Source organism: Octopus sinensis, linkage group LG1 (genome assembly GCF_006345805.1).
Source record: "Octopus sinensis linkage group LG1, ASM634580v1, whole genome shotgun sequence".
In the NCBI taxonomy this organism is placed as follows: Eukaryota; Metazoa; Mollusca; class Cephalopoda; order Octopoda; family Octopodidae; genus Octopus; species Octopus sinensis.
In genome coordinates this window covers 155,193,433-155,215,649 of record NC_042997.1, presented here as the reverse complement: position 1 = coordinate 155,215,649, position 22,217 = coordinate 155,193,433, and the positions used below count along the sequence as shown (strand labels likewise).

General features: G+C 35.1%; 1 protein-coding gene across 3 annotated transcripts in view; it reads left to right on the top strand.

The window, feature by feature from the left end:
* Window positions 1–22,217, top strand: part of LOC115214735 (multidrug resistance-associated protein 4) — a 158,075-nt gene that overhangs the window by 73,452 nt on the left and 62,406 nt on the right. Inside the window, exon 8 of one of the 3 annotated variants that reach the window (XM_029783764.2) lies at window positions 9,535–9,781. The exons of the other annotated variants lie outside the window; for them this stretch is intronic. Within the exon in view, the coding sequence (XP_029639624.1) occupies window positions 9,535–9,781 (247 nt within the window). The remainder of the gene's footprint in view (window positions 1–9,534; window positions 9,782–22,217) is intronic. 3 annotated transcript variants of the gene reach the window in all.

The following is a 22,217-nucleotide window of genomic DNA, read 5'->3' as shown; positions in this document are numbered from 1 at the left end:
TATGTACGTGTGTGTATATGTTTGTGTGTCTGTGTTTGTCCCCCCAACATCGCTTGACAACTGATGCTGGTGTGTTTACGTCCCAGTAACTTAGCGGTTTGGCAAAAGAGACCAATAGAATAAGTACTAGGCTTACAAAGACTAAGTCCTAGGGTTGATTTGCTTGACTGAAGGCGGTGCTCCAGCATGGCCACAGTCAAATGACTGAAACAAGTAAAAGAGTATACAATTGTATTGTATAATGCTGGGCATACATATTGATGTAACCACACATTTATAATTTTGCATACTAAAATTAATAATACTACATGATGAAGGTTACAAAACAGTTGTAATCATATGGAAGTCATATGGGAAAATAAATCTATCTTCACCTCTCACATTTCATGATTTATTTCCTCCTTGCAGAAAAATTTATATATATTATAAAATGACAGTATTTGTTGTCAGGGGTCTCTTAGCTTAATGGTACTGAGCACACAGCTAGATTTTGAGAGGTACAGGGTTCAATTTCATGTGGAGGCTTGGTGGTCACATTTTTTCTCTTCTACAGAGTATATACTCCATTTTCTAAGCTATTTTCACAGCCTTCCAGCATTCTTTCCTCTATTTTCTGTAGAATACTGACACTTATAAGTTAATTTATATTTATATATATATCAAAATAAGCAACAAGAATATCCAGAAGTAATGCAGTGTGATCGTTTCATGCAACTCCATTTAATTGAACAATGCAATCATTACATCAATTTAAAATGTAGAGCAATCTTCAGCTGCTCAGAGACATAGAATTTAATTAAATTGGAACAGATGGACATATGAACAGAAGTACCATATTCATCTGAATCTATATATACATATCTCCATTCAAAGGCATTCAAGTTGTGATTATCATATCTTATTCTGAATGCGGTGCACCAAGGACCATATTATCCAATCTGTCTTTTTTTTTTAGAAGACAGTAAGATGTCATTTGAGTGAAATTTAGTTGCTATTTCTAGTTGACTTAGTAACCTAACATGTCCTTGTTTTTTAAAGAGAGTAAGATGTAATTTGAGAGAGATTTAGTTGCTATTTCTGGCAAATTGAGTGGCCTCATAGGTCTTTTTTTTTAATAGATTAGGGTTGATTAAATAAGCTATTTTCCTTCTGCCTAATTTTGAAATCATGTGCTAATGTTAGAAATCATTATGAGAGAAATTATGAGCATAAAACTATTTTCATAGCTTAAAAAAATTTGTTTATTTTTCAGTTTAGTTACATATTCTTTAAGTGATGGTCATATTTACTATCACGTTGTTAAATTTTACAACAGTCTCCAGTTCAATGTCATACTAAGCTCATATTTCATTGTTACACATATTTTATTACTTCATTGACTTGTCTACGAAGTTCATTAAAACAACTTAACAAAGGGATGTCTACAGCGTCACTCAAGTTGCTAAAGATAGCAACCAAATCTCTCTTAAATCCCATCCTGCTTGTTGTCATAGATAAGGAAAAGGACATAATAAATAATATAGTCCTACATTCCTAAAAAAAAGACTGTATGTCAGGATGAACTTGGCAGTTAAATGATGATTTATTTCTGAGATTTGAAATATTACTTAGATCTTGTAAACACTATAAACATTGTAAGCAGTAAAAACATTACTCAACAATCTCTTGAAATTTCTTTTAAGATCATGACAATAGCTTGTTTAGAAAACAATAAAATGATACAATAGAAACTTTAATGTTTGAATTGTTCCATTTTATTATTTTAAGTTGAATGACCTTTAGATTTTGGGAAAATCTGAACATGCATTCTCAATATATTTTCCTCATTATTTATTAATAACAGTAAATTTTTTTTATAAATCTCTAATCTGTTTTTAGTTATTTTTATCCATCAGAGATTTTTAATAACGTGTATACATGTATATAATGATAGATTGCTAGCCACTAAACCTTGTCTATTTTCTCTCCCTGTTTATTTCTGTGTTCCTTTCTGTTGAAGAGCGTAGGCTCAAAACATAAAAGACTTTCTCACTTCCCGAGTGTTAAACTAATACATCTGTTATATATATATATGTGTGTATATATATATGTATATATGTATATATATGTATATATATATATATATATATATATATATATATATATATATACACACACATATATATATATGTGTGTGTGTGTGGGGGTATATGTATATATATGCATGTGTATATATGTATATATATGCATGTATACATACATATATGTACATGCATATATATACTCTTACTCTTTTTTACTTATTTCAGTTATTTGACTGCAGCCATGCTAGAGCACCACCTTTAGTCAAGCAAATCGACCCCAGTTCTTATTCTTTGTAAGCCTAGTACTTATTCCATTGGTCTCTTTTGCCGAACAGCTAAGTTACAGGGACGTAAACACACCAGCATCAGTTGTCAAGCAATGTTGGGGGAACAAATACAGACCCACACATATACATACATATACATATATACGTGGCCTTCTACATGGGATGGAGCCAGCCTACGTATGCATACCTTCCCTTCTTGGGACACAAAACTCTACTTGTGAAGACCTGTTGAGGCAAGTGAGGATCAGAATCAAAATCGATCAATGGAAATTGCAGATGTGTTACCAGTGCCGGTGGCATGTAAGAGAACCATCTGTTCATGACCGTTGCCAGTGCTGCCCCGACTGGCCTCGTGCTGGTGGCACGTAAAAAGCACCATCCATTCGTGTCCGTTGCCAGCCTCGCCTGGCCCCCATGCCGGTGGCACATAAAAAGCATCATCCGTTCGTGGTCGTTTGCCAGCTCTGTCTGGCACCTGTGCGGGTGGCACGTAAAAAGCACCCACTACACTCACGGAGTGGTTGGCGTTAGGAAGGGCATCCAGCCGTAGAAACACTGCCAGATCTGACTAGGCCTGATGAAGCCTTCTGGCTTCACAGACCCCAGTTGAACCGTCCAACCCATGCTAGCATGGAAAACGGACGCTAAACGATGATGATGATGATATATATACATACAACAGGCTTCTTTCAGTTTCCATCTACCAGATCCACTCACAAGGCTTTGGTCGGCCTGAGGCTATAGTAGAAGACACTTGCCAAGGTGGCACGCAGTGGGACTGAACCTGGACCCATGTGGTTGTTAAGCAAGCTACTTACCACAGCCACTCCTGCACCTAGTATATAAATATGCATATATGGGTACAGGACATCATAAAACAAAAACAACATGAAATACGAAATACAAAAACATGGAATACGAAGCTTTTTGCGAACAACGAAAGAAACAAATAGAAAACAAGACAAGTAACCTATCAAACGGTGAAAGGGGAGAGGAAATGAATTAAAGAAATGATGAGAGAAAAAAAGGAAAGGGGGAGTGGGGGAGATAAAGAGATAAAGCTGCAATATTTTAAGTAAAAATTTTCTTGTTCTGTACTTTACCAGATGTAATAACTTGTCCTGAACTTTTCCAAATGTAATAACTAGTCCTGTACTTTTCTAAGTTTATAATCTTAAGAATATTATTTCTCTTGCTTGCATTTTTTCATGTAATAATACATCATTATCTGATCATGGAACTTTAGATCTATTGAGAAGGATAAATTGAATTTACATTTTTTTTGTTAATCCACCTATGATGATTAGCATCGTTGGATAATTGGTTCTCAAAGAAAATATAAACCAATAGGCTTATCTTTGCTTTATTATAGTTCATAGATCTGAGAGAAATATGATAAATAAACATATAATCTCAACCTCTGTAACAACACCCCTTACTTTAAGTGCATTTCGGTAGTATAATGGGGATTTTCACTGTCCATAGCCTAATGTAAAAGAACCAGATAGGATTATAATAGATTATATTTAATGAACAATTAACTAGTCGAAGATGAGGCGGTTAGCACTGAAGAAAATGTGTATATCTCAACTAACATCTAAGGGTAAATGAAATGGTTTTAATTTGGAATTGGAACTGAGGTTTAAACCTGATAAATCAAGGACTCATTGTTGCTATTGAAAGAATAACAAAAAGTAAAAGTTGATAAAATAATACTTATTTTTAATTCAGTTGTATTTATTATTTTAATGTATGCATTCAATTTTTCTGCATTTGTTTATTCTGTCTCCCTATCTCCTTTATTAAATGCCAATGTCATACTCAGTTCTGTTTTTGACTGTTATACTATTTTCTTTTGTGCCTGAATCACGCAAAATACTTTGCCTAAAATTGCATCCTTGAATGGCATCCTAGAATTGCATCTGTGAATTGCATCATTCTGGAACTCTTTCATGATAACTATTTTCTTATATCAATTAACCTAACACAATTGAAAGTAAGCAGTAATCTTATTAACCTCAACTATATTACCTTCTTCCATAGAGCCATGGAATGTCCTCCTTCCACTTAGTCTAAAAACCAAAAAATAAATGCATAACTTGGTTAACAAAAGGTTATTGTTTAGTTTCGATAATTATCTTTTTAAATAAAAAGGCAACTCCCACCCCCCAAAAAAACTATTTAAATTTCTGTTCTTCACTGGTTGGTATTCCTGCATTACTGAAACTATCCAAGTGCTTCAGTGTATTTTACAGCTGTTATCTTCCTTACTTGCTAAGAGCATGGATATGATATTAGACATTGATTTGATGTGTTTTTACCTCCTTGCACAATTATTTCTAGTTACTTTCTTAATGTTCCCTTTATTAAATAAGCTAACAATAACTTAGCTATTGTTTTTCAAGTATTTTTGGATTATTCTTTCTTTAAACAATTGTTTTATTGTGCTATATGATTATGTACATACATCTAAGGATTCTCTCATCACTATTTTGGCAGATACAATGAAGCCTAAGCTCTCTGACAAGTTAAAAAAACAAACAAAACATGTCTAAAATTGTCTCCCATACATGCAAGAAAAGTAAAAGTATATTGGTCATTGGCTAATATTTCTCACCACACCACCCCTATTCTGATTATTTCTAGTTAGATTTTCAATGCTTTCTTCATACAATATTAACTAGAATATTTATAGTAAAATAACCTTTCATAAATTTTTATATGCTGAGCAAATAAACTTTAGTTAATGAAGAAGGAAAATATTGAATTTGTTCTTACATGTGCCAAGAGAGTTAGGTGTGACAACTCCAAATATCAAAACAGTAAAATAGGTATTTAAGACTCAAATTTCAATTAATTAAAATTCAAAATATGCATGTATTTGGGGACTGGTGTTAAAATTAATCTAACAAAGGTTAATACTAACCTTTGGCTATCATAGTGATGACATAAGATATGTTAGCAAACATTTCAGTAGGCCTTTTATTGTACTTGCCAGATCTGTATTATAAGAACTACTTGTAATATAAGATCTGTATTATAAGAACTATTTGTATGAACAGTAGTACACACAAACAGGTTTTAAAACATATCATAACAAATGAAAAAAATTACTCAGGGATGACATCAGCATTGAAAATAATTAGTAAAGTAACTGTTAACACACTAAATATAGTGAGCACTATACTTGAATAGCTAAGTTCTTAACCCTGTTGAGAAAAGTAGGTCTTGAATGAATGAGATGTCAATCTATTACATGATTCCAGAATTCATCCTTCAGTAGTTTGATTTTATTATTTGTCTGTGAATTTACATATAATGTTTCTGATTTTGCATTTCTAAATATTTCAGTGATATATTTATCTGTTTAAAGTTCATTGACTTGACTTTCACCTTATTTGCTGGCTACCTGTTGTTTTGGATAAAGGATGTTATATTAGACGATTACCTCTTTTAATCAAATTCATCTATTATATTACTTGAACCTAAGGATAAAACATGCACACACACACACACATACATATATATATATATATAACTGAAACAGCTGTAAGGGATGATTGATTTGTTGTTAATAATAAACAATTAACTTCCCAATCTCCATTTTCTTTTTCATCTTTTATATGTATCAAACTCAAATATTTACCTCTATTTAACCATCTCACATCATCTCGGATGAAGGGATAGCCATAATATCCCAGAAACAGCTGTAGGACTATATCAATATCTTTTCCCTTGGCTTTGTTATCTCATTTTGTCTAATATATATATATATATATATATATATATATATATATATATATATATATTTATATATACATAGATAGAGAGAAAGAGAGAGAGAGAGAAAGAGGTAAGTGTAGGGAAAGAGATGGGGAGATAGACTAAAGGAAATGATATGAAGTGCAGCCATTCATAGACTACAAGCTTCATAGATGGTGGGGAGACAAAGGACGGAGAGGTATGATTAACAGAAAGATGAAATGATTGAAGTGAGTGGGGAGATGAGTGAAAGCTGAAAAGTGATTTCCAGGAAGATGAGAGGGGTTAGGGTTGCAAAAGTTGATGCTAAGTAGAGGCTTTACAGATATAAACATATACATTTATACATACTGTTTCCATGTAGCAACATGAATTTTGTAGTGTAAGTTTTCATTGTCTGGGGGCATGCAGGCATCTGTACCAATGTCGGGCAGTCTGGTTTCTTCTGGTCAGTGTTGCAACAGGTTGAAAGTTCTTCTGGGTGGGTTGTTGGTCCTCTGCAGAATAGTCAGATCATGGGACTGCCATCTTGGCAATGGGCCAACATGCTGTAGGTGACTGTTAGTCTGGAACCTCCCCAGGAGACTTGCCCACCTAGGGTGTCTTTACAAGGAGTAAAGTTCCAGATGGTGTTGCTCTCCTGGATCTATGGAACATGACAAGACCAGACCCAGGAGAGTGTATTTGTACATTTATACATATCTACATGCATATATATGCATACATACACTAAAATACCTCATTCCATTCTTCTTATCACTTGACCATGTATTCATTGACCATGTATTCAGGTATTCATTGATGATGTCACAACCAGATTTTGCTACTTCTCTCAGTCTGTGAGTTGATAAAATTGAAACCTGTCAACACTTTGATGTTAACCTTGGTGACAACCAATGTGGTATGGGTTCTGGTTTGGTTACCATCATCCTAAACATATCACATGTAAGTTAGCTTGGCAGCACCCATTCCCCTCAAAGCTATTAGCCAGAACTGCATGCCTCTACTTATGATATGCCTTGATCCTAAACACTAGCTCATTGACCTGAGCAGGTTCCAACATCCTAGCTGATGACTCTGTGGGAAACTTTACCAAATATCTTTCGCTTATTGGTGCAGTGTTAACATCATCCCCTTACTTGGTTTAGCCCATCAGTTGAAGTGGCGCTAGGAGCCCTCAAGTAAGAAATTAGGAGCTGAATGAGGACCAGTGATGCCCATCTACCTGACCATCCTTAGCAAAGTGTAGCTGACAAGTAGCAAAGGTACTACATTTATCTGAGCCCCTGCATCCCAAATACACTCATGTACACCACCCCCCAACACTCATTCATATATAAAATTAATGTAGGTAGCTGGGTACATTGTAAACTGTATGGGCAAAATTTAGTCATCACTTATTGTGACTGTATGTGCTACAAACATATATTGCTAGAAATAGCAGTCAAACCACTTATAGCTGCGAAAAAGGACATTAATATAGGGAATTTGCTGTATCAAATTGATGAAAGACACTGTTGACAGTACCCTTTCGGGATGAAATTGTGCAGTTCAGTGTTCAAGCTTCGCTTCACTCATGGGACTGTTATCAACCTTGTCAGCATATGTATAAATATGCTTTGCCGGTGGCACATAAAAAGCACCCACTACACTCGCGGAGTGGTTGGCGTTAGGAAGGGCATCCAGCTGTAGAAACACTGCCAGATCAGACTGGAGCCTGGTGCAGCCCCTGGCTTCCCAGACCCCGGTCGAACTGTCCAACCCGTGCTAGCGCGGAAAACGGACGTTAAACGATGATGAGGAAGTGGTTTAACTGCTGTTTCTTGCAATATATGTGCTTGTAGCACATACAGTCACAATTAGCGATGACTAAATTTTTGCCGGTATATTCATACATAAAAATGTTAGTCTGCAATTATAATTCCATTCATGAGTAGAATGCTTTATATTTCTTCCCTGGAAGGAATGAAACAGCAAGTAAACCTCAATAGGACTTGAACTCAGAATGTAAACAGTCTGTGTCTTAATATTTCAGACATTTTATCTGATGTTTTATTGAATCATCCAATCCACTACCTGACCCTCAGCCACATTTTAGAAAATTACTACTATCATCTGTTATTTACTATCTGTCGTTTATCATCCATCATCAATATTTGTTTAATTCATGTTCATGAACGCCTCACCTGAATCTGTGAAATGTTATTTTGATACATGTATTTAATAAAGCCTTTTTTTTTCATATATAAAAAAACTTTAAATATTGTATGGTAAATGTCTCTATTTTAGTAATGTATTATTATCTACTTTCTTCTATCTCTGTTGACTTCATCGCTCACAATGGCAAATGCATCACATATCCCATTAATTATAGTAGTTTTGTGGCATTGTACCATCATTATGTCTTTCAAAGCTAATAACTGTGATCACTGCTCTTCACTGGAATACTCTTGCTATTACAAGTCAACAAAAGAGCATCAGTGTGGTCACATGATCTACTAGAAATAGCCACCTAATCTCCCTTAATTCACATCCTGCTGTCTTAATTGAAGAAAGGAAACATTAGATAATGTAGTCTTATACATACTTGCTCATGGCTCAGTGGTTAGAACATCAGGCTCGCAATCACGAGGTAGTGAGTTCAGTTCCCGGACAGGGCTGTGTGTTGTGTTCTTGAGCAAGACACTTTATCTCATGCTGCTCCAGTTCACTCAGCTGTAGAAATGAATCACATTGTCACTCGTGCCAAGCTGATAACATTGGTGGTGTGGATGGTATGCATGGGCAACTGCTTGTCTTGCATAAGCAATCATGCCAAGACTTGTGCCTAGGAGAGGAACTGTCTTGGTGCAATCTCTTGGTCATTCAGGACCGAAGGGAGTCTTTTTTTACTTTTTTAAAAATCTGGGTGGTCACAATAGGAGTGTCTTTGATCATAAGACTGATAAAGGTTGACCTTAGCTAAGTAATAACAATGGGAGCAATTGTGAATTTACCACTTCTCATTTTGAGGGATAATCACAGGTGGGACTCTTTTGATCATATATCAGATGAAATAAAAATGGCTTGATCTAGAAGACCAATGAAAATCTTGAAAATTTTTATAAATATTTCTTTAATCTAGTCTTAGACCATGCTACAATTCATCACCATGCCCTTAGTTCATGGGACACTAAATGGATGTGCTTTACTAGGTTGTCAGTCTAACTACTTTTGATATGTTCATATAGTGTTAAATATCAGGAAAGGAAGTGAGGAATACTGAATTGGATTGTAATAAGCTTTAATACCATAATATACTATTTAATAACCAGTTGTAATATTCAATACTTATCAAAATGACTAATATCTTTACATTTTATCTTTAATTTCATCTCTATAGTAATGGTACTTTATTTTGTTTTACTTCCTTTGTATTTCAGACTTGAGCTTCATTATATTAAGCTGACCAAATATTTGAGTTCCATACATTTATGCAGTCTTGATGCTCACTACTTTCTTGTTTATATAACAGTTGTGCTAATATACGCAGTAGGAAATAAGCTATACCCTGAAATTCTTTTCATTATACGCCCTCTGGTGCACTTACTATCGTTTAGTATGCTGTTTTTTATATTCATGGCTATCAGAAATATTAATGAAGCCAAATCAAGTGTTAAAAGAATCCAGGTAAAATGGAATGTTTTTTTTTTTTTATCTGGTGCTTGCTATAATTATTTCAACACTTCTTTAGTTGGCATGTAACATTTTGGTTGGACACTTTTCTGCACATTTTCATGTGTTTATTTGCTTTCATTAGCTGATGATATAGATTCTATCTTTCTCTACATATCTATTCTATTCTTTCTTGCTTTGATTTGCATGATTGTGTGTAAAAACATCACATTTCAAACTCATTTTATCTGTTTATAACATCATCTTGCAGTTTCTTTCTATTTTAAGCACTTAATATTTTTAATGAAACTAGATTTTACTGAATGTCTGCAGCTTCTCATCATTGGGTTGTTTTTGTCTGGATTTGCTGAGTGGAATTGCTTGCTAATCTTAGTGTCTATTGTATATTAACTATCTTGCTTAAAATATTTGCCTTTCTGATGCTTCTTTTGATATAATTCAATACACATTTTCTTAAGTTTGTTTAACTGAGATGGTTTTATTTTTGTAAATTTATATATTCTTATATAAATTAATTAAACAAATATATTTATAGCTGGTTGCATCTCCTAATTTATATGCTTTGTTAACATTTTATATAACAATCTGTAAACAACAGTATCATTTTTTTTAGTTTTCCAACAAGCCAATCACCGGATCACTTGTTTTCTATCAGTGATAATGGCAAAGAAATATCTAACCTGATCCAAGAGACTTCATTTGAAAAATTTGTTTTGGTTTTCTTGCTGGTATTTGTATGAAATGGTGCAACTTATGCACATAAATACACATGCATGCACACAAAATGGGCCACTGCACAGTTTCTGTCTGCCACATTCCAGTCACATGGTTTTGATCAACTCATGACTGTCTAAGGAGCATTATAGGCCCCAGTGTACTGGGCTCTATATGACTTATTTTTTTAAGGAAACCACTGTATAATAGATCAGAATTGGACCCTAGATCTACAAGGCCCTGGGCAATCCCAGTATGCCCTTAACATACCTTAAGACAGTACTGAGTCAACTCAAAGCTATGATAGAAGATACCTGCCCAAAGTACTGTGCAGTGGAATTAAATGCAAAACTACACAGTTGTGAGATGAATTCCTTAACCACACAACCAGCTGTGGTAATTACTTAACCCTGAAGTTGAAATCACTAACATTATCAGCTAAGTAGATTGAGTCAAAGGAAGTAATCCATGATTTGTGATTCTATCACTACCTACTTCACTATCCCTAGTGAATACATCATTTGAAAGCAAGCTATTTTAACACAATGGTTTTTACCTCATCCACATTTCTCTTTCTTTTTTCTCATTTCCACATATGTTTCTTCAATTCTTTTGATTATCTTTGTTGCTTTCTTAAGCCATTCTGGGTCTTCTAAATTTTCTTTTATTACTTCTTCTTTGACGTTATGTCCCACTACTTTCCTGATCTTTTTGCATGATATTAGGAGTTCCATTGTTTCTATCTCATTGTATTCATTCTGCCATATATTTTAAATATCAAAATGAGTTGATAAAACAATTATCTCAGTTAATTTAAAATTAAGAATAGGCATGAATTCATCATCATCATCATCGTTTAACGTCCGCTTTCCATGCTAGCATGGGTTGGACGTATGACTGAGGGCTGGCGAACCAGATGGCTGCACCAGGTTTCAATCTTGATCTGGCAGAGTTTCTACAGCTGGATGCCCTTCCTAATGCCAACTACTCCGAGAGTGTAGTGGGTGCTTTTACATGCCACCGGCACGAAGGCCAGTCAGGCGGTACTGGCAACGATCTCGCTCGAATCTTTTACACATGCCACTGGTGTGGGTGCCAGTAAGGCGATGCTGGTAACGATCACGCTCGAATGATGTTTTTTACGTGCCACCTGGCATGGTGACAGTACAAGACACGTTAACTGACATCTCAGTAAGCCTCCTTATGAAAGCATAGTCATTAAGTCTTTACTGTACATGCCAGATCTGTATTATAAGAATTACTTTATGTATGAACTGTAATACACTCAAGAAGGTGTTAAACATAGCATAATGAATGAAATAAAATTACTCAGGGATGACATCAGCATTGAAAATAATTAGTAAAGTAACTGTTAACACACTAAATATAGTGAGCACAATACATGAATAGCTAAGTTCTTAACCATGTTGAGAAAAGTAAGTCTTGAATGAATGAGATGTCAATCTATTACATGATTCCAGAATTCATCCTTCAGTAGTTTGATTTTATTATTTGCCTGTGAATTTACATATAATGTTTCTGATTTTGCTTTTCTAAATATTTCAGTGATATATTTATCTGTTTAAAGTTCATTGACTTGACTTTCACCTTATTTGCTGGCTACCTGTTGTCTTGGATACAGGGTGATATCATATCAGACCAGCTCCTTCATCTGCTGTGTCACTCACTTTCACCTGAAAGTAAATTCTTATATGTAAAAAATTCTGTGTGTGTTTATGAATATATTTATGGATGCATGAATTTTAATTTTAGCTGTGATTTTGATTTTCTTTTACTTTAAATAAATTCCTGTTTTTTAAAACATTTAATTTTTCTCTCTTTTTGGAAGTTGCTTCAAGATACCTAAAGTAGAAAAAAACTTTATTCAAATTGATTCTAACTACAATAATTACATCTTTTGTTTCTGCTCAGGTGTAGCTTTTGGTACAGTATATATATATATATATATATATATATATATATATATATATATATATATATGTATATATGTATGTATGTATATATGTATATATATATATGGAGGCGCAATGGCCCAGTGGTTAGGGCAGCGGACTCGCGGTCGCAGGATCGTGGTTTCGATTCCCTGACCGGGTGTTGTGAGTGTTTATTGAGCGAAAACACCTAAAAGCTCCACGATGCTCCGGCAGGGGGTGGTGATCCCTGCTGTACTCTTTCTCCCACTCTTTCTTCTGTTGGCCTGCTCGCTTAGCCAGCAGGGTGGCGTCATTGCGAACACATTGTGACCAGCGATGTGTAACAACATCTGATGGTTTGGTCGGTCACGTGACATGATATATATATATATATATATATATGTGTGTGTGTGTGTGTATATATAAAATACTAAAAGTTTGTCTTAAGTTTTCTGTTCATGTGTAAAACCATCCATTAGGGTAATAAAACTTTCAACTAATGGATTCTTAAACAACACCCATTTTGCATAGAATAACTTCCATTTCATTTTCTGGGTCCTTGAACCTAAAACAGGAAAATGATTTTTTTTTTCTATTAACTCAGAAAAGTATATGTCAGCCATTCATGGAAGGGAGACAATTTGTGCATATCAACACACGCACAGTCTCTTGCTCTGAAACACATGGTAATTGTTAGAGAGTGGAAGTAGAAATCATATAATTTTCATCTGCTTTTTGTCTAAGGGAAAAACGTGTGTGTGTGTGTGTGTGTGTATAAAGAGAAAGAGAGAGATAGAGAGAATCTTTCAAATAAATACTTATATTTCACTTACAATTCTCAATGATGTGTTTTCTAAATAAGAAACAACACTTCTTCATTTCCAAGACTGCAAGAAAGTGAAAGTATTTGCCTCACCAGAGACGAAGCAGAAGAGTGTAATATTCTTTTAATCACAAAGAAAACAAAATAAAACAATGCCATATAATAAATACAATTGATTGTTCACTTCTCAATCCACACATGCTCAACCACCATACATTATCTTATCCTGAAATGTAACAGTAATCTCAGCACTGGATGTATTGGTTTCCACAAATGGAGAAAATTTGCCTAATTGATTTGTTGCTTATAGGCAATAAACCAGAATCTTACTATTCATTAACTATGATATTAACTAATTACTGAACCAAGTAAATATCTACCAATCAGATTAGTAATGTAATACTCTTCTACTTGTTTCAGTCATTTGACTATGGCCATGCTGGAGCACCGCCTTTAGTCGAGCAAATCGACCCCAGGACTTATTCTTTGTAAGCCTAGTACTTATTCTATTGGTCACCTTTGCCGAACCGCTAAGTTAAAAGGATGTAAACACACCAGCATTGGTTGTCATGCGATGTTGGGGGGACAAACACAGGCAAACAACATACACACACACACACACACACACACACACACACACACACACATACATATATATGACGAGCTTCTTTCAGTTTCCATCTGCCAAATCCACTTGCAAGGCTTTGGTTGGCCCGAGGCTATAGTAGAAGACACTTGCCCAAGGTGCCACGCAGTGGGACAGAATGTTTTTTTTTTTTTCATCTGCTGCTGAATATCTAATTTCCATCTTTAAAATCTGAATCAATCCTTGATAATTTCCTATATAATTACAATCCAAGATGATTTTGTTTTTATTTTACCACCAAATCCTTACTCACTGCCTGCCTCTGATTCTATCAACTTTTTGTTTATCTGCCTGAATTATTCCTGTTATTTTATGATATTCACCTAAGCGAATCAACAACAATGTATGACAACAACATTGAAGTGGATACATCCTTTAGTTGCTCTTCATCAACATTTGCAACTGAATATCAGAAAGTTTAATGTAAATCAAGAAATAAGTTAGTTGAAAATAGACTACACAAAATTCATTAACCCATTCGTTACCAACCCGGCTGAAACTGGCTCTGGCTCTTTAGTATAAATGTCTTGTTTTCATAAGTTTTGAATTCAAATCTTTCACCAAATCTTAGTTAAAATTTATGTTCTTAACACTAGCTTAATGATAACAAAGTTAATTTACTAAATTCTTTGTTATATTTAAAGTAATTGAAAGAAATACGGAGCATCTCAAAATGAATACAGTAATGAAAGGGTTAAACAAACAGATATACTAGTGACTTCTGCCACTATACCATTACCATTGCTACTTCTGCTGCTGCTGCTACAACTTCTGATACTATTACTACTACTGTTACTGCTGCTTTTGTTCCTATTGTTCCTACTAATGCTACTACAGCTATCATTACTGTTATTATTATTACTACTATTATTAAGACAGTGAGCTGGCAGAATCATTAGCATGCTGGGTGAAATTCTTAGTGGTATTTCGTCCACCTTCACATTCTGGGTTCAAATTCCATCGAGGTCGACTTTGTCTTAAGTGGTATTTGCTTTGTAGCAAGCACTTGGTCTATCCTCTGGCAGAAGGTTGCCATGATCAAGCAATGAATTATCACCCTACACTCTTCTTCAATTGGCAATTGTAGATTTACGTCCTATATCGTACTTTCTACCAGGATTATTCTGATCTTTGGAAACATGTTACAAAGAAAGGTAACTATCACATAGTTGTACTCACTTCTAGTGGCGACCTCTATTAACAAAAATGTTCTTCAACACCTTGAATCTCTTTCTCTTCTCCCTGTTTCCCTATCACCCCCCTCACTCTAATGACCATGAGCAGAACACCCATCATCATCGTTTAACGTCCGTTTTCCATGCTAGCATGGGTTGGATGGTTCGACCAGGATCTGGGAAGCCAGGAGGCTGCACCAGGCTCCAGTCTGATCTGGCAGTATTTCTACAGCTGGATACCCTTCCTAATGCCAGCCACTCCGTGAGTGTAGTGGGTGCTTTTTACGTGCCACTGGCACAGGGGCCAGAGGTGGCTGGCAAACGGCCACGATCAGCTGGTGCTTTTATGTGTCACCGACACGGATGCCAGTCAGGCAGCACTGGCATCTGCCACATTCGGACGGTGCTTTTTACATATCACCGGCATGGGTATCTAAACTACAATTTCCATTTGATTTTTATTTTGATGTTGGTGTCCACTGCTAACCTACTTCTCAGTGGATTCTCTCTTTGAAGAAATTTAGTGGAAGCAGTGTTGTCATCCACAACATCAGAAATCTTTTTGATAATGCCTAGCATGCAAATCTCTTATTGAAAGTGCCTATCTATGGACTAAACCTATCTTTCATCACTTGGTTCAGTTGCTTCCTATCAGGTCACACTATTGCAGTGTATGTTGACAGAGCTTTTTATGTCTCTTGTTCTATCAACTCTGATGGTTCCCCAAGGTTTAGTCTTGTCTTCCACTCTATTCCTTCTCCATATCAATGACCTTCTTACCATCATCACATCCAATGTCACTTACCCTCATGTAAACGATACTTATCTTCATTGTCCCATAATCTTCCTCCTCCATCTATTATCTACATGTAACTTTGACACCACAATGATAGCTTCCAACTTTGCTGCTCACTTTGCAACCAACTCCATACTGTGCACACTCAGCAAATCTCTTCCAGATATAAAATCTCAGCCTTCACACTCTTAGGCCTGTATCTTATTACTAGCTGTTCTCTTCACGGCTAGAAGATATTTCAGCTCCCAACAACTATCAACATTCTATAAAGCATTAGTGAGGCCCATTGTGGAGTAATACTTTCATATCTGTGATGAAGCTGCTCTTGTGCATGCATGCACGCACACACACACACACGGCCACATTCAGAAAAGAACCATTGGAATGATTTACATAAAGTCACTCACAATCACATTCCAACCTCTGACCCACAAGCATGCAGCCTCCTTTCTCTACTTTTTCTACAGTTACAAAATTGGTTTCTGATCCTTGGAACTTGTTGGGTTCATGCTACCTCCACCTAGGTACTTCTGACCCACTTGTCTTTCCTTCTCTCGTCACACTTGTGTCTAATCCCCAGCCCTACACTAATCACTGTGGTCAGTCCTTCTATCCAGAGATTCAGAAATAGATAGGATAATCACAGCTAAGATACCGTTGATCATAGGTCAGCTGAATCAGAGATAACATGATCTAGTAAACCTATAAAAGTTCAGCAAATTTTACAAACATTTCTTTCATACAGTCTTAACTATGCTTCAGTTGTTCACCACGTAACTATTTCATGGAATGCAGACTTACTAAGTAGATGTACTTTATCAAGTTATTGGTCAAGCATCCCCTGATGTATCAAAGTAGTTTCAGTTGTGATGGCATTCTAAATTGGCTTCTGATAAACTTTGATGACAATGACATAACATTTATTAGCCAGTAATATTTTTAATTTTGTTAATTTCATCTATATGGGTAAAATATTTTGCTATGTTTTACTCTCTTTGTGTTTCAGACTTGAGTTTCATTGTATCCTATCCACCCATTCATTCATTTTTGCTGCCTACTATTCCCGGAGGGTCAAGGGGTTAAAGTCATGAGGTGCCTTCTCTATCGGATCCTTTCAGAAGCCGGATTCTCAAGCACGACCAAATGAGACTATGGATATTGCCCCATCATGGTCACAGCTCGTGAGCTGAAACTAGATAAAATAATAAAAAAAAAATTTCCTTCTTCGTCTACCCCTAGGTCTCCTACTTGTTGGCTTGGCTTGAAGAACCTGTCTTGTGATTCTTTTTTGTGACACTCTAAACACATATTCATAGTACCATAGCTGTGATCTCTGAATGTGGAGAAGTGGTAGCTTGACTTGGAGAGACATCCTGGTCTCTGACCTATGCTCCCTGTTGAGCTCTCTACCCAGTTGAGCTATGCATCCTGTTGATCTTACTCCAAAGTTCCCTTCAGTTTACATACATATATCTTTACATTTGTTGATTTTATCTCTATAGTAATAGTGTTCTATTGTTGCTTTACTTCCTTTGTATTTCAGACATGAGCTTCATTATGTTAAACTGGCCAAATATTTGAGTTCCACCCATGTATGCATTACGGATGCTCATTACTTTATTGTTTATATGACAATTCTGATAATACATGCAATTGGACATAGGCTATTGCCTGAATTTCTTTTCACTTTCATGCCTCTGATGCGCTCGCTTGCAGACAATATGCTTGTTTTATTATTCGTAGCTATTAGAGATTTCAGTGAAGCTGAATCAAGTGTTAAAAGAATCCAGGTAAAAATCGAGGACTCATTTCATATTTTAATGAAACTGGATATGTAGGAAATGTCAATAGTTACTTATTCTTTATATATGCTTTTGCTTTGATTTACTGACTTCAATTGCTTACTAATCTTGATGTCTATAATTTATTTACTCTCTTGCTTAAAGTACTTGTTTATCTATTGCTTCTTTTGTCATCACTGAGCATTCATTCTCCTAAGATTTCATACTTGTTTTATTTTTGTCTGTTTACATATAAATTAAACAAATATTTTTACAGTTGCACACATGGCTGTAGTAGGTACAGGCATGATTGCATAGGTACAAGTATGGTTATATGGTTAAGGGTATTGCTTTGCGATCATTTGGTTTCAGGTTCAGTCTTATTACCCATATTTGTGACTCCTCGCATGTGAATTTAGTTGATGGAAACTGAAAAGAAGCCTGTTGCATATATACTTACATATATATTTATATGTACATGTATATGTGTGCGTGTGTGTGTGTGTGGGGGGGTGTGTGTGTGTGTGGGTGTATCTGTGTGGTAAGAAGCTTTCATTTGTCATTCATATCCTTATGTGTGGGTGTCCAGCCCACAGCTTCCTTTCTGTGTAAGGCCCTTGTGGCCAGTTAAGTGAAATAAAGAAGCTTGCTTCCCAACCACATGGTTCCGGGTTTAGCCCCACTGTGTGGCACCTTGGGCAAGTGTCTTCTACTATAGCCTTGGGACGACCAAAGCCTTGTGAGTGGATTTGGTAGAGGGAAACTGGAAGAAGCTGGTCGTATGTATATATATATATTTGTTTGATTAAAGGTGGTGCTTCAGCATGGCCACAGTCAAATGACTGAAACAAGTAAAAGAATTAAAAGAAAAAATATATATATCATCATATAATGTCCTTTATTATGATGAAGACAACATATATATATATATATATATATATATCGTGACGTATATTTGCCATTTGAATATGGCTAACCCCTAAGGGTGGATGCTATTGTAGTTTGTAGCCCCAGGAGGACACCTCCTCCAGCTGGCTATAGACACACTTTCTGTGCCCTATCAATATTTGCGAAGGGAAGCCATCCTTCCCGTCTTCAACCTATGATACACATGGACTCGAGTTTCAGGGTATTGACCCGTCATCGGCGTGTGACAATCACAGTTGTCGATGCGAAGTCGTTTCCCTTCACAAATACATATACTTTTTCCAGTATCGATTGACACTGGTGTCAATCGATACTTCAAATGGCAAATATACGTCACGATGTGTTGCTGCTACTGTTTATAACTCGCTCTGAGATTTATCATTATATATATATATATCTTTTATCTTTTACTGGTTTCAGCCCGGGGCTGAGGTCATGCTAATGCACCACCTGTAGTTACTCGGTGTTGTTTCCGAAAATTGTTTTTGGTGATGTAGTGAGTTGGATGGAGCTGCTCTCTTCTTTGTATCTCCTGCTGTAAAGTGGGATCATCTGGTATCTCAGATAGATACCTATCCAGCTGTTCCTTGAAAACTTCTACATCAACACCATGTAGATCTCTAAGGTTGCCTGGAAGGGTGTTGAACCCAGACTATTGCAGTACTGTGTCCTTATTTTAGAATGGGAAGACAGGATCTTTGGTATGATGCAGTGCTATCCAGTTTGAGGATTGGTATAGCTGCCAATTCCAAAATTGGGAGCTAAACCCTCCAAGATATTCCTAATATATATCATCACATATCTCTCTCATCTTCTCTCTGGGGAATAGAGACTTAGCTCCTATAGCCTTTTCCAGTAACCCATCTTTTGCATCAAATCAATCTTCATTGTGTACTGGTGCTGTATTGCTTCGAGTTCCACAGTTTGTTTCATTCTCTCTGGGGACCATAGCTGGGAGCAGTAGTCTAAGCAACTGAGAACGAGTCTTCCATGGGGGTAGCAGGGCTTCTCTTTTCATGGTTCTGAATGTCCTCAGAATCCAGCCAGCCACTCGCCTGCACAGTGTTGCCATCTTGCTAATATGCACATGTACATAAAAGCTTGGGGTGCCATTAAACCCAAACCATGTGATTGGAAAGCAAACTTCTTAACCACACAGCTGCCTTTGTGCCTTGAATAAATATATGTGACCGCGTGTGTACCATTGGCGATTTTTTTCCTCTGTCTTCCCTTCTCTGGATCTTTCCTTCTCCTATATTTCCGACGAAGAGCTCTGCTCGAAACGTTAAACCCTCCTTCTTTCCTGAGCATCCAATAATACTATATTTGTTCCACATCCTCGCATTGTTCATTTTTTTGTGCTTTCTTGTTTGGATTAACTATATATATATATGTGTGTGTGTGTGAGGGGGTACCCAAAAGAAACCGGAATTTTACAATATTATTTTATTCACTTAGTTTTACATGCTTTCACTTTTTTCACCTTCAAAGTATTCTCCATTTCAAGCAATTCATTGGTCCAGATGCATTTTCCACTGTTCAAAGCAGTACTGGAATTCTTGCAAAGTGATGCCTTTTAATGCCTCTGTCATTTTTTTCTTTACCTCTTCCACATCTGCAAATTCCATAGCACCAGCTTTCATCACCAGTGATGACCTTTGAAAAAAAAGTCCAGATTAATTTTCAACTGTTCTTTCAGTCCATGACACACCTTCAGTTGTGACTGCTTTTGATCTTCCATGAGCAAGTGAGGCACAAATTTTGCTTCAGTGCTTTTCATTTGCAATTCATTGCTGAAAATTCGTTGGCAGGAGCTCCAGGACACACCATTCATGCCAACAAAATCATCAATTATTAGGAGATGGTCCTCCAAAATCAGTTCATGAATTTTTATGATTTTTTTCATTCATTTAAAAGGTTGACGACACCCTGAACAAGGCTGGTCTTCAAGCAACAAGTGACCATTCCTAAAGCATGAAAACCACTCGTAAACTTGTGTTTTGCTCATGGTAGCATCCTTGTAAGCTGTTTGGAACATGACAACTGCTTCAGCCACTGTTTTCCCAAGCAGGAAACAGAATTTCACAGAAACACACTATTCCTTTGTTTCAGCCATTGCAAAAATCAACAAACAGAGGAGAAGCACTACAAAGCAAAGATGCACCATGTGGCAGAAGGACTACACTCAATGATACCAGTCAGTATACTGATGCCTGAGGGTCACATCAAGTGGCTTCTAGCAGTGGAAGCTTGAACTACAACAGGCTTGTCCAACAAAGCATGTTTCCGGTTACTTTTGGGTACCACCATGTTTGTGTGTTTGTATGTGCATGTGTACATGAGTGCATATGTACATATTCATACGTATATATGTATATTTATGTGTATGTATATGTATATATATGTATATACACACACACACACACATATATATATATACACACACACATATATACATATATATATATACATACATATATATATATATATATGTATACATCATCATCATTTAACGTCTGTTTACCATGCTGATACACATATACATACATACATATATATATATATATATATAAATTAGAGAAGAACCACCATGTAACAATTCAACAATGATACACTTAAATCATACCATATAGATAAAAATTAAAGATACGATAAAACATTTACCTAGAACTAAATAAAGTAGGAAATAATAAATATTTGTGAACTATAATCTTAACATATTACATATAATTTACATTGGGAAATAGTTTTGTAAGACTAAATATTATCGAATAGGTAGGAATTTTTATTTGTTATGTAATATTGCATTTAAGTAAATATTTTTAATAGTAATAGAAACTTTGGTTAATTCTATTAATGAGTGAAATATTAAATCTATACATAAATTGAATTAACTATATAATAAGTATAACTAATTTGTGTGTATATATTTGAACCATTTTTCTATTTTTAATTCTTGTAGTTATAGTTTGTAGTAGTATTATGTATATAAGTTAGCATGAAGTTTTTTAGCATACATTACATAATTAGAATAAGATTAAACTTAGATGTTTATTAAATAAATACATACATAAATAAATGATTTAATGGGTATAGATTAAATTATAGTATTTTAGCTTCACTTAATGTATATTATGTATTTTATATATATATATATATTTTGTTTTAAATATTTTGTTTTAATTACTTATATTTTAATTTTCCAATAGTGATATACTATAGTTTGTTATTTTTTTCTTCTATAAACTAAAATATATTTTCATAGATAAGTAAATATTTCTATCTATTTATTCAAGTTTTATTTACACCATGTTTTTAACGAGATAAATTTATTATAAACACTAAGTCCTATGTATTGAGTTTAAAGATTTAGTTAACAGCATATATTCGATAAAATATTTTGTGTTTTTGTTTTAATATATATTGTTGAATTTCGTTTGATTTTTTTATTGAAAAATTACATATTTTTATATATATTTATATTGACTTATAAGATAATAATACGTACATTTATTTAATTATTTAATTGTTTTTATCTTGGACCTGATGAATGACTAAATTTAAATTGAATTGATTTTATTGTTATCAATTTGAAAATATAGCCACGAAACTCGTGTATTCTATTTACTAATTA